The sequence below is a fragment of the Rhinoraja longicauda genome, chromosome 2, assembly GCF_053455715.1.
Source record: "Rhinoraja longicauda isolate Sanriku21f chromosome 2, sRhiLon1.1, whole genome shotgun sequence".
NCBI lineage: Eukaryota > Metazoa > Chordata > Chondrichthyes > Rajiformes > Arhynchobatidae > Rhinoraja > Rhinoraja longicauda.
The window spans coordinates 75,818,100-75,836,748 of record NC_135954.1 but is presented as its reverse complement, the minus strand read 5'-3'; the positions used below and the strand labels follow the sequence as shown (position 1 = coordinate 75,836,748).

Below are 18,649 nucleotides of genomic sequence, written 5' to 3'. Positions count from 1 at the left end.
CTTAGAAAAACTGTTTCCACATGGATCCACCATCATGAAACTATCATCAAGAAATCCAACAAGGAATTCAAAAGAAAATTAATGCTCAAAGTGGATAGAATGTCAGAGTCACCACCACAGAGGGAGATTGAGACCAACAATATAAATACATGTACCTGGAGGCAGGGCAAGCATATGATCAAGTAGGAAATACAAGATTATATTGATGACTTAGCTGAGAATGGACGGGAGAAGCATAAAACACCGGCATGGAATAGTTGGGCAAATAGTTTACCTGTGCTAATCATCCTAATAATGCCACATGTGATGTGATGGAGGGGTATCAATCTGAGATGCTTGTTTTGGGCAGTGGGTGGGAAATGGTCAGACAATGAATTATTTGAGGAGAACAGAGAAGGCAAAGAGGGAGATATTCATTCTTAGTCTCTGGACATGCTTTGTGATCGTACATTGAACATGCTTTTAAAATGCACTTTCTTTCCATTAAAAGGAGGAATAGAAAAAGGGAATGAATTTCTGGGTAAATTATCTTGGTGCAGTTTAAGCATGGGACCTCTCATGAGTCAATTAATTTGAGAATGGTTAGAATAGAATAGCCCCAGATTATTCTATTGAACTCAGCCATGTAAATAACCAATTGATGAAATCTAAAGTATGGCTGCTTTAATGATAGTCCATTACTTACACTAATAGTGATACCACACATGACTAAAGAACAAGTGATCGGGTTACTTGTTTAAGTGGTGGAGAATGTGCTATACTGAGAACCAGTTTTCATCGTAATTTCAAAAGTGTATTCCCATAATTTCTTCAATAAAAAATAAAACAGAACCCTTCACCAAGATAGGATTTGTAATGGCCAAACCCATCTACTTGTACTTAAAATATGTGGGGTGAGAATTTAATTAATGTTTCAAACTTTGAATACTCAAGCTGGTCCACAACATTTCATGCTCCAAGATTTTCAGTTTAACTTTGAACTATCTGAGGTATAGCAAGGGTTAAATTACAGTATGCTTGAGATATGCAAAGACTAAACAGGTTCAGTACATTAATAATTGAATACCACTCGACAATCTTTTTGTATTTGCAATATTTGGCAATTTATTTTGTGATCTGTCCAGTTATAAACTAATCTTATCCATTTCACCTTGAAACAAGCTGGGTCCCTGGTCTCTGAGCAGGAATGGCAATGGTGAAAAATCTAATCCATGACTCACTCAGCTCCTCTCATATTGTTCACGTAATTGTTATTTGACTATTTCCCGTCACACAGTGGGTGGAGGCAGGGTCTCAGGCCATTTCCTGAGTTCTGTGAAATGTCATTCCTTCTGAGACAATGGAAGGCCAGATATGCTGGGGAAGGGAAATGAAATCAACAGTTCCTGTTTCCCAATCCTCAGGGGAAGTCTTCTTAGCACATTCTGCTGGAAGCTAATGAAATCCACCCAACAGAGTCAAGTAGATTGCCGTAGAAGGACTGTACAAATGACCTTTGGAAAATGAGCCCAAAACGTACTGTTTATGTACAGTGCATTCAGAAAGTATTCAGACCCCTTCACTTTTTCCACATTTTGCTACGTTACAGCCTTTTAAAATGGATTAAATTCATTTTTTAATCATCAATCTAGACACAATACCCCATAATAAAAAAAGCGAAAACAGGTGTTTAGAAATTTTTGCAAAGTAATTTGTAGTAACCTTGTAGTAATTGCTGTGATCAAATTTTGTTTCTTTGGGTTGTAATGTGTAGCATTGTCAGGCAATCAATAACTTGTTATACAAAAGCTGTTATACTGTCGTTATATAAATGAATAGATCCATTTTGCCGAAGATACTTTGATTAAATATTTATAATAGACTGAAATATTAATTTGTGCTGTGTAATATTTGTGAAGGGGTCTGAATACTTTCTGAATGCACTGTATGAACTGTGCTATCCACTGTTGCATAAATTCACAATAATAACTGTCCAGTTACATTAGGATGATAAAATATGACAATAAATTTATAATGTATTTGTACCTACTGTGATTTCATTCTATTAGACAATTATGAAGCACAGATTCATTAGACATTACAGTAGAGAATGCCACTCATCCCCTTATCTTCGTTCTAGCCATGGAAAGCCAAAAACGTTCCTGTTTTTGATGCATAATCATGTATATTACATACTTCAATGTATATCCATGTACCTTTTAGACTTTAGAGGCACAGCATGAAAAGAGGTCCTTCGGCCACCGAGTCCACGCCAACCAGCGATCACATCGTACACTAGCACTATCCTACACACTAGGGACAATTTACAGTTACAGAAGCCAATTAACCTACAAACTTGTACGTCTTTGGTGTGTGGAAGGAAGCTGGTGCACCCGGAGAAAATACACGTGCTCACAGGGAGAACATACAGAATCCATACAGATCAAACCCAGGTCTATGGTGCCATAAGGCAGCAACGCTACTCCTGCGCCACTGTGCCATAAGATGTACCTTTTTAAATGAAACTAGAACAGGGTGGGTTTGGGCCCAAAGCTCTCCCGCATTGGTCTAGCACCCTCTCCTCCCCCACTCCCCCATTCCCCCCCCAATAACCCACTCCATCCCCCCTCAACCCCCCTTAACCCCCCCCCCTCCTCCACTCTCCCCCCCCACCCACTCACCCACTCCTTCCCTCCTCAACCCGGGCATCAGTCAAACCACCCACATCCCCCTCCCCTGCAAGAGATTTATATATATTAATAGATATACAATATAACATTTTATATTCTTACATTATTATATTTTAAGTACTATTATTATATTTTAAGTACTATTATTATTATTATTATTATTATTATTATTATTATTATTATTATTATTATTATTATTATTTCATTATTATTTTTATTATTACCCTGGAGGTGTGTGTGTGTGTGTGTGTGTGTGTGTGTGTGTGTGTGTGTGTGTGTGTGTGTGTGTGTGTGTGTGTGTGTGTGTGCTGCACTGCCTGCTGGGGGTTGTAGTTCGGTGATGGTCCAGGGCACTGGGGCTGGGCGGGAGCAGGGACTACACCTCCCGGTGGGCAGCGTGGCGGCGGGAGGCGCGCATCTTCCTCCTGCTCGGAGTCTCCACCGGGGCCGGGGGCGGGTGAGGGGTGAGAGGAAAGGGGAGAGGGAGCCACTCACCCCAGCCCCGGGCGGCCATCACGGCGGCCAGCAGCAGGAGAGCGGCCTGCCGGCGGCCATCTTCTTTCGCCTCTCTGATGCGGCGCTGCACCACGGGAGGAAGGTTCGCGCTGCACCATGGGTGGAAGGTCAACCCTCCCACAACTGCGTGCGCGCCGGAGCTGAACACAAAATGGCAACCCTCCCCCAACCGTGCACGCGCGGATCCAGCAGCCATCTTACGTAAGTATTAGATTAACGGGCCCCAACTGTGCAGGCGCAAACCCATTTGCTCTGTGCACGTGCAGATCCAGCGGCAATCTTATGTATCAGATCAATGGGCCTTAACTGCAGGGGTGCGGACCTTTTGGGTGCCCATTATGACGTCGAACAGGCGGACCCGGTTGAGTTCCCATTGTGACGGCAAACACGGCTGACGGGCAGGGCGGGTGGAAAAGGATTTTTTAAAGTTTAAAAAGGTGATTTTTAAAGTTTAAAAAGTGAAAAACTTTTAAAATATAACAACCATTTGAACCACAGGACAATGGTGATTTATGTGTTGCTAATATTGTTGCGCTATCGTGTACCGTTTTAGCTGTATTTCGGGAACAGACAAATATGCAATGAAATATATATATATTGTACGTATACACAAGATGAGAGTTTTTGTAATATACTAGACCAAGTGGACCCGTTGGGCCTATTCCTCGTAGAGGAGGGACAGGGAAGGGGAGAGGGTGTCACTGAGCGAGCCCTGGACCCAAAGCCTCTCCTGTATTGGTGTAGCACCCTCAACCCCTCCCACTCAATCCCCCTTATCCTCCCCCCACTGACCCACTCCATCCCCCCCTACCCCATCCCCACTTGCCCTTCCCCGCCGCACTTCCCCCAGCCCTGCCTCCACCCCATTCCCCCCACCCCATTCCCCCCACCCCATTCCCCCCTCCCCATTCCCCCCTCCCCACCCCTACTCCCCACTCCCATCCCCTTCCCCTCACCCCCACCTCCCTCACCTCCCCCCACCCACCCCACTCTCCCCTCCTCCTCACCCCCACTCTGCCCTCCTCCTCACCCCCACTCTCCCCTCCTCCCCACCCCCACTCTCACTGCCCACAACCCCCACTCTCCCCAAACCTGTCTGTACTACAAAGATACATTAGGAGCCACATTCCCACCCTAAAATGATGAACATATGGATTTAAAAATCATTGCTCTGTTATTGTTCAATTGCAAGAGCAACTAATCAATAAAATTGCAGAAGAAAACAATTTTTCATGGAAATCCATTTTAAAGCTATTTTATTTCCAAGAGGAAATACAATTATATAAAATAGTAATTCAATGTAATGTTTTCTTTTCATTAAAATTTTATTTCAAATAATTTTTGCTTGTGATTTGTGAAAGATAATTACATCAGAGGAAATCACATTCTGACACCAATACTTAATTGCTGTTTTCCAGTTTACAAATCTAGCTAATGTAGCTGCTTTGAAGTATCATAGAATTATTGAGTCATATAACATAGAAACAGGCCCTTCAGCTCTACACACCCCTACCAACCAACACGCCCCATTTAAGCTAGTCCAATTCCCCATGCTTGGCCCCTATCCCTCTGCGGGCTGTAGGCTGGGACTCTATTCCTTGGAGCACAGGGGGATGAGGGGTGATCTTTTCGAGGTGTATAAAATCATGAGAGGAATAGATCGGTAGATACACAGAGTCTCTTGCCCAGAGTAGGTGAATTGAGGACCAGAGGGCGTAGGTTTAAGGTGAAGTGGAAAAGACTTAATAGCAATCTGAGGGGTAGCTTTTTTACGCAAAGGGTGGTGGGTATATGGAACAAGCTGCCAGAAGAGGTAGTTGAGGCAGATACTATCCCAACATTTAAGAAACAGTTGGATAGGTACGTGGATAGGACAGGTTGGAAGAGATATGGACCAAACGTGGGCAGGTGGGACTAGTGTAGCTGGGGCATGTTGGCCAGTGTGGGCAAGTTGGGCTGAAGGGCCTGTTTCCACACTGTATCACTCTATGACTCTATAACTCTAAGTAATGTTAAGTTGCTGTGCCCCATACCAATTGTTCATGCATATAGCTCTTATCACAACGAAAAACAGTAGACATTCATTGCAGTGATTGGAACAAATAATGCAAAGCTGAAAAACTGAAACAATAACATAAAATACCAGAAACACTCAGCAGGTCAAGTAGTATTGATGGAGAGACTCAAAATTTCAGATCAATGACCTTCATCGGAACCAGTAACATAAGAAACAAGACTGATATAAGTTAAATAAAGAGGGCAGGTTAGAGAAAACTGAGGGAGAGGCTGAGAAAGGGTTGATACCAATTTTACGATTACATAAATGGGAAATGCAAAACAGCGGCAGCCTCATCTTCAGTCTGAATTTTCTGATGCGAGTCTGAATTTGCTACTTCTGCTATATCTCTTTCCACAGATGCTGCCTGATTTGCCGGGCATTTTCAGCATTTTCAAATTGCCAAGATTTTAGTTACTAAGATGTGGCTGAAAAAAAATCTATGGGACGTTTAATTAGCCATATTTCATTGCAATATTGTATTAAGTAGTCACACCATCACTGATGCCACTTTGTCAGGCAGGTATTATATGCAATTCCATTATTGGGAGAAAATGTAACAATATTGTAAATATAATATAAAGAAAAATTTGGCTGCAAGAAAAGATCTGAGTAAACTTTCCGCTCAACGGCCCACGTTCGTACAAGCAATCACCTCATTACAGCCATTTAGGTTATGGACATTTGTTTTTTTCTGAAGTCACAAAGCATGACACAATGATTTGAGATATGGGATAAAATTTGCTCTTGCAGAATTTATGAGAGAAAAATAAGCAAGAAATTATTTTTCATTTTGCGTTTCTTGTGCATGCGTAGATAACATTTACATTACAATGTGCATTTACATTACAGAAAATTGTAGTACCATCCATTTTATTGGTACACAATCCCCCCCCCTTCCCCCCTCTGCGTAACACGGAGGTCATCTGTATTAATAAAATCTTTAATCAGATCGCCAAGAACAACATGCAACACATACTAGATAACACACTCTAACCATTCAGGCAATTTAATGAAACTTCAAGATCTGTCAGTTTCAACATCATGTTTTTTTTTCAAAAAGAGCTTTCTATTTTTTTCTTAAGTGATTTTTGTAAAAATTGATTAGTGCCATTTACTCAGTGATGGTTCTATAATGTAACATGTGAAATTAAGTTGTTACTTTTTTGACAGTGATTACAATCCTGGGGATGATTGCCCTCAGTGTAAAGTGCTGATATGTTTCATGTTGATAGAAAAATCAAACTATCCTGAGTTTCAAAGATGACAAGCTTACTGCTTCATTGGATCAGTGCATCAAGGCAGCTCATTGTAACTAAAAAGTGATTACTTAAAATCTATCTTTATTTACATAGGTTGTATTTAACATAAGTTCCTCTATGAACAATAGTCAATCTATTTGTGAAGGCTTCATGCTCTGTGATCACATCACCACAATCATATTTGTCTAACATGTATGTCGTTCAACAAAGTGCTTTGCCCCATACCCTCCACAACATACTGTATATTAAATAACCTATCATAGAAAGGACAACATAACTCTTCTCTCAGAACTGTGAAGCTAATCTGCCCCATCTTTTTCCAATATATAATAAATTAGAAAATTGTACAATTACCACATCAGCATGCTTCTTCTTGAGATTCAATCCATTTTTGAATAATGCAGGCAGGTCTTTTATCTTCTGTTTTATTTGTCCTTGTCCCTTTGAATTTCTGTTCCATTTTAAAGCGGCTAAGAGTCCTACTTCTGGGACACAAAGACTGCCAGGAATATCAGATAGTTGAGCCATCCTCTTACAACCGATCAGAGATACGCATTTTCCTTTTTTTCCTGCGAAGCACTTCTGTTGGTAGCTATATCTGCTGGGTTCTGTTTAACAAGCTGCAGTTTTACCTACTCCACCCAGCCATTTGCTTTCTGCTCTGCATATAATCTGCATTCTGCATAGTATATCGCATACTGAATGAGGTCATCTACAGGTGCAGGATGTCCCATTATGCACTGTTTCCTCTTTTCCCACTGCAAACCCCCAGTGTACTGGGAAAACAGGCTCTTCTCGATTTCTGTGCCATGCAAATGAGAGAACTCATATTTAATCATTATAATTCTTTTACAGTGCAATTTATCTGTTGTGACACTGTCATTAGTTTTTGACAACGAACTGCAAACTAACTCTCACAAAAAGGCATTGCATCTGTAAATATTTAAATATTGAAATGTCCATAATCTTATTGACATTTGATGCGCACAGTTGACTGTCTGAAGCACAGTACAATAGATCTAATCTTAGGCATGGTTTTATAAAATTCTGTACCACAGTAATTATTTATCGTGTCCTTTGGATTTTAATTTAGTATAGTTTGTTTGTTCTTATTAATTCAATGCAATTTAATTAGATTCATGAAATGTAAAAACACAATTACATAATAATCAGAGTTTTTATTTTAACTTTGCTCTATATCAGAAGTGAAATTACTCTTTCAGGAACAAAAAGTGATCAACTGACACCTACTGGGAAACCATAGTTTTCTTTGAAACAATTTTGATTTTTAAACTGCTATGCTTCAACAACAGCTCTTTGTATTTAATAAACTCTTAACTGCAGCAAGTTGTGTTATGCTTGCCTTTGCTAGCATATCTTTGAAACTGCACTTACCCTAATGCACTGCTTAATTCACCTACTCCTTTATCACTCACCTACCAACAATCTCCATCAGGACTTATCCCCAAAATGCAAATATTTCAGCAGACCATCACATTCTTACCATTATGATCAGTACCTTGACTACAACTACAATTTCAGCTCACACTCATTGTCAGCTATTTAACATTAGTGCCACCGGTCGGTAGTCGTTGAGGCACGTCATCTTACTCTTTTTGAGCACTGGTACTGTTGATGCCATTTTAATGTAGGTGGGAATCTTGCTCCTGAGTAATAAGAGGTTGAAAATGTCCACAAAAACTCAGGCCAGCTGGTCTCTGCTGATTTTGAGAAAGCAGCTAAGTACCCCAACATGGCTAGATGCTTTCCAAGGGTTCAATTCATGAAGGATCTTCTGATGTCGGCCTCGGTGACTGAGATTGCAATGCTATTGGGAGCATTTTGGGGCCCCGTCTGCGTCCCCCCTTTTCGAAGCAAGCATAGAATACATTGAGGAGTGATGCCTCGCTGTCACTTGGGTTGTCATTTTGTTTCGCCTTGTAGGAAGCATCCTTTCAGCATGTCAAGCTGTGCAAAGTTTAGTTTAGTTTAGTTTAATTTAGAGATACAGCGCGGAAACAGGCCCTCTGGCCCACCGAGTCCGCACCGACCAGCAATCCCCACACATGAACATTATCCTACACACACTAGGGACAATGTACATGTACACCAAGCCAATTAATTTACAAACCTGGACGTCTTTGGAGTGTGGGAGGAAACCGAAGATCTCGGAGAAAACCCACACGGTCATGGGAAGAATGTACAAACTCCATGCAGACAGCACCCGTAGTCGGGATCAAACCCAGGCCTCCGGTGCTGCAAGCCATGTAAGGCTACCGCTGCACCACTGTGGCCATGTGGCCTCACGATAGGGAATGATGCAGTTGTTCTGGAGAAAGTGCAGAGAAGATTCTCTGGAATGTTGCCCAGATTGAAGGACATTAGTTATGGGGAGAGATTGGAAAGGATTTGTTTTTCTTGGAGCGAAGAAGACCAAGGAGTGACCTGAAACAGATACAATTAAAAGGGATATAGATAGAATACTCAGAACATTTTTTTCCCAATGTCATAGTATCAAAATCAAAAGGGTATACCTTTAAGGTGAATGGATGGAATTTTAGAGGGGATTTGAGTGGAAGTTTTTTATTCCACAGAGATTGGTTGAGATTTGGAACACACTGCCAGAGGAGGTGTTGGAGTTAGATATAATTACTATGTTTAAGAGACATTTAGATAGGCACTTGAATAGGCAAGGCACAGAATGACATGGATGGAGGGAGGGCAAATGGAATTTGTATAAATGGGCAGAAAGTTTTGTTTTTAGTTTTGAGATGCAGCACGGCTGCAGGCCCTTAGGCCAAACAAGACCACGTACACTAACATTATCTTACACATGAGGGACAACTTCCTTTTTTTTTACCAAAGCCAATTAACCTACAAACCTATACATCTTTAGAGTGTGGGAGGAAACCGGAGCACCCGGAGAAAACCCATGCCATCACGGGAGAACGTACAAACTCTGTACAGACAGCACCATAGTCAGGATCGAACCTAGGTTTCTGGCACAGTAAGGAAGCAACTCTACCACTGCTGTCCTAAAGCTTGGCATGGTGGGCTGAAGAGCCTATTTTTATGCTGTAAAAACTTAATAATGCTATGGCTCTAACACAAATGGAATGCATATGTGCCCATATTTTCAGATGCCAGGGTGAAGCATGATGCAAGAGGAGTGTAACATGGTGGGAAATGTAGATGCTGAACAGGATTAGACAACTTTCAGAGATCATACTTGCCAAAAATACCCAAATAAAACCTCCACCTGGAAACAAATGAATTACTGTTAAATTAAATTCTGTCAATTTAATCACAACGTCCACGTTAAATAAACGACCCCTACATTACATGCACCACTACCAGAACTTCAATCGTGGTATCATTAAAATCTCTATTGGATTGAACTTGTATGTTCATGTCAAAAAAGTTGATTTTCCTTTGCTTCTGTAGGTAAATGTTTTAGGTTTATCGACCAGCAAAATCCCATTTTTGTTCCTTAGCATCTGCTGAGTGAGCAAAATTCTGATGGACTGGAAACAAGCTACAAATAGACTGATATCACATGTGCTCACAATAAATCAGCTGTTGGCATAAGAAAGGCAAGAGAATGAGGGAAGTTAAGGCAAAAGCACTGCATCTATATTCGATGGTGTGACACGATTGTCATCTGCTGGGCTAAATCTACTCAAACACTGACTATATCCTTAGTTTCACCTGGTGCAACAGCTCCACCTTCATAATGATAATATTCACGGATATGCCCTCAGGTACTACGTTCCTGTTCTCAATGACAACTGAATATGCCCTGGAGATGAAAATCCACCAGGTCTAATCCTGATAGAATTGGTAATAAGCAGGAGCAGTGCTTCATGGAGAAAGGTAAAACAAATTCTGACGCGAAATGTATCTTGGATGCAAATAATTCTAATGCAAATCTCCAGATAGGTCAGGCTCAAAAACTCCTTACTTCCTCCTATTTCAGCTGGGCCTAGCAATAGCAACACTTTAGATTTTCCAGTTATACAGATCAAAGTGTTTAAGTGAAATAAAGAAATTCACAAACATCTCTTGTCATACCATAATTTTATTCAAATCGCTGATATCAATGACAAATAGCAATGTGCCCAGCACCAATCCCTGAGGCATACCACTAGTCAAAGGTCTCCAATCTGTAAAAACAACCTTCCACCGTGACCCTCTACTTCCTACCATGAAGCCTGTTTTGTATCCAGCTCCAGATTTTGGTTAGTCCACATTTGGAGTATTGTGGGTAGTTCTGGTTGCCCCATTACAGGAAGGATGTGGAAGCTTTGGAAAGGGTGCAGAGATTTACCAGAATGATGCCCGTATTAGTGGGTATTAGCTACAGGGAGAGGTTGGACAGATTTGGATTGTTCTCTCTTAAACGCCAGAGGTTCCAGGGAGGGAGACCTAATCAAAATATATAAAATTATGAGAGGCATAGATAAGATGGACATTTAGAACCCTTTTTCCCCTAGATGGAAATAACAAATAATAGGGCATAGCTTTAAGGTGAGCAGTGTAAAGTTCAAAGGAAATGTGCAGGACAATTTTTTTTACTCAGAGGATTGTGAAGGCAGATACAATAGTGGCATTTAAGAGACTTTTGGATAAGCACATGGATATGCTGGGAATGGGGGAATATGGATTATGTGCAAACAGGTAAGGGTAGGTCTTGGCATCATGTTCAGGGCTGACATAGTGGGCTGAAGAACCTGTTCCTGTGCTGTACTGTTCATTTTTGTTCTATGTTATAAAGCCCTGGGGTGCAAACCATTGAGTCATTTCAACTTGTCTGAATTGAATCCTATTGGTGTTTGCAATATGTTTACCCATAAATTCAAAGTTTATTCATTATCTGAATATCACATGGATGTTCTGCACATCTAATTATTATATGGCCCTGATGTAACCATTCTACGTTCAATCTGAAGAAGGGTCTCGACCCGAAACGTCACCCATTCCTTCTCTCCCGAGATGCTGCCTGACCTGCTGAGTTACTCCAGCATTTTGTGAATAAATCGATTTGTACCAGCATCTGCAGTTATTTTCTTATTCTACGTTCAGGAACTGTTCATGGGTAAACAGAAGTTATGCAGAATCACAAGTGGCTCCATTAATTTTGACAGATGAGAAGCAATAATTTAAGAGTCAATTTACAATTTAAGAGTCAGATTTACAATATGTTATCAAAGGCATCAGGCAATATGAGTTAAGTGAGACTTTCAGTTTGAATTAAACTTCTGGGAGCCTGTCGCATAGATTTTAAGACATTGAGAAAGAATGTACATTTCATTGTGCCGCCAAACCTGCCACCAATGCTTGTCAAATCCAGAGAAATACAGATCCAAATTTCATGAATATTTTAATTCTCTGATAGCATTATTTGCATCCTATTTGTAGTTTGGCATGAAAGGAATAGTATTTTAATTCTGCCCAGCATAATAATTTGCAAGTGAGTCAGCACATAGTTAATTTTAGACGTTGAGGTACGGAAACTATGTATGATGTAAAAAGATAGTGAGAATATCTTTCCCTTGGTGGGAGTGTCTAAAACAAGAGGGCATAGGTGTACAATAAAAGGTAGGTTTAGTAGGGATCTGAGGGGGAATGTTTTCACACAGAGGAGTTAGAGTCTGGAACACAATGGCCGAGGAGATGATGGAGACAAGTATTCTCATAATATTTGAGAGGCATCAGTCATTAGTTTGGTTTCTTGTCACCGAGGTACAGAGGTACAGTGAAAAGCTTTTGTTGTTTGCTAACCAGTCAACGGAAAGACAATACATGATTACAATCAAGCCATCCACAGTATACGGATACACGATTCGGGGAATATCGTGAATAATAGTTAGTGCAAGATAACGCCAGTAAAGTCCGATCAAAGAGAGTCTCTGGGTCTCCAATGAGGTAGATAGTATTTCAGAACCGCTTTCTAGTTGTTAGTGGGTTGGTCCAGTTGCCTGATAACAACTGGGAAGAAACTGTCCCTGAATCTGGAGGTGTGCGTTTTCACACCTACACCTTTTGCCCAATGGGAAAGGGGAAAAGAGGGAGTGACCAGGGTGCAACTTGTCCTTAATTATGCTGCTAGCCTTGCCGAGACAGCGTCAGGCATAAATTGAGTCATTGGAAGGGAAATTGGTTGTGTGATGGTCTGGTCTAGGTCCACAATTCTCTGTAATTTCTTGTGGTCTTGGATGGAACAATTCCCAAACCATGTTGTGATGCATCCCGATAAAATGCTTTCTATGGCGCATCTGTAGAAGTTGGTGAGAGTTGTTGGGGACATGCCAAACTTCCTAAGCTTTCTAAGATGTTAGAGGCAATGGCGTGCTTTCTTAGTCATTGCTTCAACATGGGTGATCCAGGACAAGTGATTGGTGATATTTACACCTAGAAATTTGAAGCTTTCAACCATCTCTACTTGGCACTGTCAATGCAAACTGAGGTATGTGTACCACTTCACTTCCGGAAGCCGATCACTATCTCCTTTGTCTTGCTGACATTGAGAGAAAGGTTTTGTCTCCACACCAGGTCACAAGGTTCTCAATCTTCTTCCTGTATTCTGTCCTATCATTATTTGATATTCGGCCCACAATGGTGGTGTCATCTGCAAATTTGTAAATTTAATTGGATCTGTACATGGCTGCACAATTGTGGGTGTACAAGGAGTAAAGAAGAGGGTTGAGAAAGCATCCTTGCGGAACACCAATGTTGAAAAATTTAGTAGAGGATGATTTGTCTCCTATCCTCACTGATTGGGGTCTGTTGGTCAGAAAGTCAAGTATCCAGTTGCAAAGATGAGTGCTGACTCCAAGTCTCACAAGTTTGGTGATATCTGAACAAGTGTAAAAAGGAACTGCAGTTTGAACCAAAGATAGACACAAAAAGCTGGAGTAACTCAGCGGGACAGGCAGCATCTCTGGAGAGAAGGAATGAGTGATGTTTCAGGTCAAGACACTTCTTCAGACTGGTTAGGAATAAGGAAAAACGAGAGATATAGACTTAGATGTGGAGAGATAAAGAACAATGAATGAAAGATATGCAAAAAAGTAACGATGATAAAGGAATCAGGCTATTGTAAGCTGATTGTAGGGTGAAACTGAGAAGCCAGTGTGACTTGGGTGGGGGAAGGATATAGACAGAGAGGGAATTCCGGGGCTACCTGAAGTGAGGGAAATCAATATTCATGCCACTGGGCTGTAAGCTGCCCAAGCAAAATATGAGATGCTGTTCTTCCAATTTGCGTTTGGCCTCACTCTGACAATGGAAGAGACCGAGGACTTTTCCACTCCCCTTACCTACTCCAACCTCACCCCCTCTGAACGTACAGCCCTCCAACCACTCTGCAGCAACCCTGACACTACAATCAAACCCGCCGACAAGGGAGGCACCATGGCAGTCTGGTGCGCTGACCTCTACCAGGCCGAGGCCAGTCGACAATACTCAGACACCTCCTCCCACTCATCCCTGGACCATGATCCCACAGATGAGCCCCAGGCCACTATCTCAAACACTCTGGGTCGAGTCTCTGTTCACCCATCGGCCTAACACCTAGAGCTGGCGGCCCCCAGCTGGGATCACCTGGGGCTCTGGTTCGCAGAGCCCGCGGACTGGACTTACCATCTGCGGAGCTGGCTGCCTTCGGAGGCTGTGATGGCGCTGTGAGTGCGGCTGCGACTCGCTTTCGGAGGCTCCGGAGGCTTCGGCCGCGGGTCGCAGATCGCAAGGACATCGGAAGCTCGTAGGCCCCTAGGTGGGGGCCGACTTCGGGAGCTCCGGCAGCGGCAGCGTCTTTGCCCGCCCTGAATCGCGGGGCTTGGGTCAGCCCACTGCGGACCTTTCACCGTCCGGCGCGGCCTGGAATAGGCTGCGGGGTTTTCTCCGCACAGCGGGGGCTTCAATGTCGGGAGCCCCGACCACCTCAACGTGGCAAGTTCAACAGCCTGACCACGGGAGAAGACGGCAAGGAAGAGAAAAGACATTCTGGCCTTCCATCAGAGTGAGGACATGACTGGAGTAGACTCACTGTGATGGATGTTTTTTGTTGTTTTGTGTTGGTTTTGTGATTGTGTGTGTTATTGCTTTATTTTTATTGTTTCTTATTGTTGGACTGTGGGTGACGGAATTTCGTCCAAAAGACATGTTTTTTGGATGACAATAAAGGCTATTCTGATTCTGATTCTGATTTTGATTCTGATTCTGATTCTGATTTCATCACTTCTGGCTGTCTGCCTTCTACAGCCTCCGACCTTATCGTTTCCCAGCCCCGCACAGCCCGGTTTTACCTTCTCCCCAAAATCCACAAACACAACTGCCCTGGCAGACCTATTGTTTCTGCCTGCTCCTGTCCCACGGAAATGATTTCCACGTACCTCTACTCCATCCTATCCTCCTTGGTCCAATCTCTCCCGACCTATGTCCAAGATACCTCACATGCCCTTCATCTCTTTAATGACCTCCACCCTCCGAGCCCGCATCCCTCATCCCCACCATGGACGTCCATTACTTGAATTGGTCGGCACAGAAGGCTGTAGACAATTGCGAGTAAATGGGACCGATATAGTGAGTGCAAAGGACCTGTTTCAATGCTGTGAAATTTCTATGAAAAAAATGTATGGAATTTTAATGATCAACATGCTAGACTCCTGGTTCATGCTTCAAGCAACATCATCAACAAGACAAATCAAGCCTTTGCCTCATTTTCAGGATCTTACTGTGCAAAGGTTTACCACAATGCTTCCCTATACAGTGACATTTCATAAGCAATAGATTGGGTTCTACACCTTTAAGACATCTTGGGTTCATGAAAATCCCAATATAATTGCAGAACTTTCTAACAGTCCTGCAATTTTCCATTCAGTGAGCTTTTCAATCTCAACCATGCCAAGAGGAAAAATAGACAAAACCATTCAAGGACACTTTTTTGGCTTCCTGTACAATGGCAAATGCTGAAGGTCTCGAAACAGCTCACTGTCTTTTTTCTTGATGAAAGAATTGCGCTTTATGATTTTAACGGTGGAGAAAAAAAAAGCTAATTAAAATCATACATAAACAACTCACTATTATAGTTTGTGTAGAAAACTAACACTCAGACTAGTACTGCAAAGTGGTTGTTTATTAGTCACAAGCAAAGGGACCAAAGTTTAATGGACATTCCATTGGGCCTTTTCACTTCCAGATTTATAATTCATGGCATTGCCAATTATTTTTCGAATCTCAGAAGGAGAAAAGAATGATAATCCATTGGAAGAAGCCAATTTATCTCTAATTTGTCATTTCACAGATTGCCATAAACAATGAAATTATTTCCGGTAGAGATCTCTGAAGAGGTATATGACTGATAAATCTGTTTGCATTCCACTATCACCAACTCTCCCTCTCACACAGATCCACTGACAATTTAGGCGAGAAAGCACATCGGGCTTCTATTTCAAACTGAGATTAAATTAGGAGTTTCTTTTCAGTGTGAAGTGGGTCATCTGCATTGAGTAGAAGGAAAATCCTATGAGATTTCTTGATCCAAATACACAGCATGAGCCACAAGCACTAATTCATGTCAAGTCTATCCAATATTCATACAACCAATTTTCCCCATGTGAATTTGCCAATCCCACACTGCGGCATTTCAAGGTAAAATTGCCAAATACTGAAATTAGGATTTTTAAAAATACATATTTTGGAAGTCCTGCCTGTGCTTAATTGAGGCTGGCATAACTATCATATGCTAATTCATTAAACCATCCACGTGCTGATAACACCTCCAGTTGTAAGATGGAAATGTCAAATAGTGTCATTGCATCAAGTCATTAAAATTTGAAGCTCGTGTTTAAAGATGATAACTGCATTAGTGATCCACATATGATACTCAGTTGCTGCCCCAGCCATCCAGAAATTGCTGACACCAGTGTAATTTGTAGTCAACACTACAATGAAACGATCACGGAAACCTGGCAGTTGTCAGAATTAACCATCAATATACATTTCTTGGAAGTAACTCTCTTTTTCATGATGAAAAGGATGTCATTACCTTACCCTAACAATTAAAATACAGTAAAAAATATTCAGTGAAAGAAAAAATATTCAGTGTATGGCGAATCTGGAGGCTCGTTCTTTGTTGAAGAAGTTTATTGCGACAGCAACATTCGATTACAAAGTTTAGCGAACGAGATTACAGACAACCATTAACTCTAACTGTTCACTTCGAAAAACTCGCCTAACTGACTGGTTTTGGGCGCCAAAACCACACGTGACGACGCTGTCCAATCAGCGGGCTCAACTCCCTGGACCAATCCCTACGGTCGCCCTCACACGTGACCTTGCTGGCCAATCTGAGGGTTCGACTCCCAAGACCAATCTCTATGGTCGCTACAAGTGTGCATTTACAGTTTTTATTCTCTTTTTACATGGCAGCTAATATGTACGTAAACCATGCAGTAAGGTATATTAGTGAGGGATGTTCCAGGCAGATTCATTTAGGTAATGGAGAGAGTTCTATCAGATTCACCAGAATGCTATCTGATATAAAGAAACACAAATGCAGAGACATGATGGGATCTGGATTCATTGGGAAAAATAGTGAAGGGATGATTTTCTGAGTTGCCCCAAATTCTGAAGCAAGTGATCAGAACAGATGGTAAAAACTTTAGACTTTAGAGATGCAGCGCGGAAACAGGCCCTTCAGCCCTGTGAGTCCGCGCCGACCAGCAAACATCCTGTAAACTAATCTACACACTCAAGGGACAATTTTACAACTTACCAATGCCAATTAACCTACAAATCTGTATGTTTTTTTGGGTGTGGGAGAAAACCAGAGCTCCCAGGGAGAATGTACAAACTCCATACACACAGCACCTGTAGTCAGGATCGAGCCTGGGCCTCTGACGCTGTAAGGCAACAACTTTATCATTGTGTTACTGTGCCACCCCTTGTGTTTTGAGTAATTCCATAGATCTGAGATAAAGGATTATAGAAATACAAAATATGTAAGATTAAAAGAAATATAAAAAGAGATATCTTTTTTTACAGAGGGTTGCAATCTGCAGAAACTCTTACTGTTCTAAATGATTTATGCGGCACCCATATGACCATGTAACAATGAAGAGTTAATAAAGAGCACAAGGGATTCAATCTTCATGTAAGGCAGTCCTTCAGAGTGAAGGACAATTTACCCGCATACCGGTTCTGTGGGTTCTAAGGTGAAGGATAGGACTCGGATATGTAGGCTTTTCTACAAATGGGCTAGGATGTAATTTTTAGAGATAAGTAGCTGGGCTATTTGGAATTTTCTGAGCTCCTGATGGTGAGTTCAAGTGTTCTCCCAGCAACGAGGCATCTTCTCCATTTGAGCATTAATTGGCCAGGGATTTCCATGTGTCCATGAAGATGTTACATTTTTAAGGCATGGTTGTGTGCAGGATAAACACCATGGCTTGGGTGGCCTAAGAGCTCCTATGTCATTCTATATAATGATGTAAACAATGCTAAAAATTCTCTAAGCATGGGAGAACTGAAACATACAAATATACCTGGTATCACATCATAATTGTTAAAGGCTTCGTTCTGCATATTGAAGTGCAATTAAAGGGCACTTTCTTAACTTTCCTAACAGTCAGCAACAATGGTGCCAAGGTGGAGATGGCCGAGAAACTCAGGTTGCTGGACCAACCATAATGAAGCTATAGCCAAGAAATCACGCCAATATCTCTATTCCTCAAAAGACTGAGGAAGTTTCTAATGACTCTTACCAACTTCACAGATATACCATGGAATGCCCTCTGATAATGTGAAAGGCCTGGGTAGAGTGGATGTGGAGAGGATGTTTTCACTAGTGGAAGAGTCTAGGACCAGAGGTCATAGCCTCAGAATTAAAGAACGTTCCTTTAGGAAGGAGATGAGCAGGAATTTCTTTAGTCAGAGGGTGGTGAATCTGTGGAATTCATTGCCCCAGAAGGGTGTGGGGCCGTCAATGGATATTTTTGAGGCAGGGACAGATAGATTCTTGATAAGTATGGGTGTCAGGGGTTATGGGGAGAAGGCAGGTGAATGGGGTTAAGAGGAAAGATAGATCAGCCATGATTGAATGATGGAGTAGACTTGATTGGCCAAATGCCCTATTTCTACTCCTA

The 18,649-nt window shown here is 41.8% G+C and overlaps 1 protein-coding gene across 1 annotated transcript in view; it reads right to left on the bottom strand.

Annotated features, from left to right (window-relative positions):
- LOC144605941 (rap guanine nucleotide exchange factor 5-like) overlaps window positions 1-7,137 on the bottom strand; it is an 82,607-nt gene extending 75,470 nt beyond the window's left edge. Inside the window, exon 1 of the mRNA XM_078421640.1 lies at window positions 6,858-7,137. Within this exon, the coding sequence (XP_078277766.1) occupies window positions 6,858-7,031 (174 nt within the window). The 5' untranslated portion in view covers window positions 7,032-7,137. The remainder of the gene's footprint in view (window positions 1-6,857) is intronic.
- Between the last annotated feature and the right edge of the window lie 11,512 nt (window positions 7,138-18,649).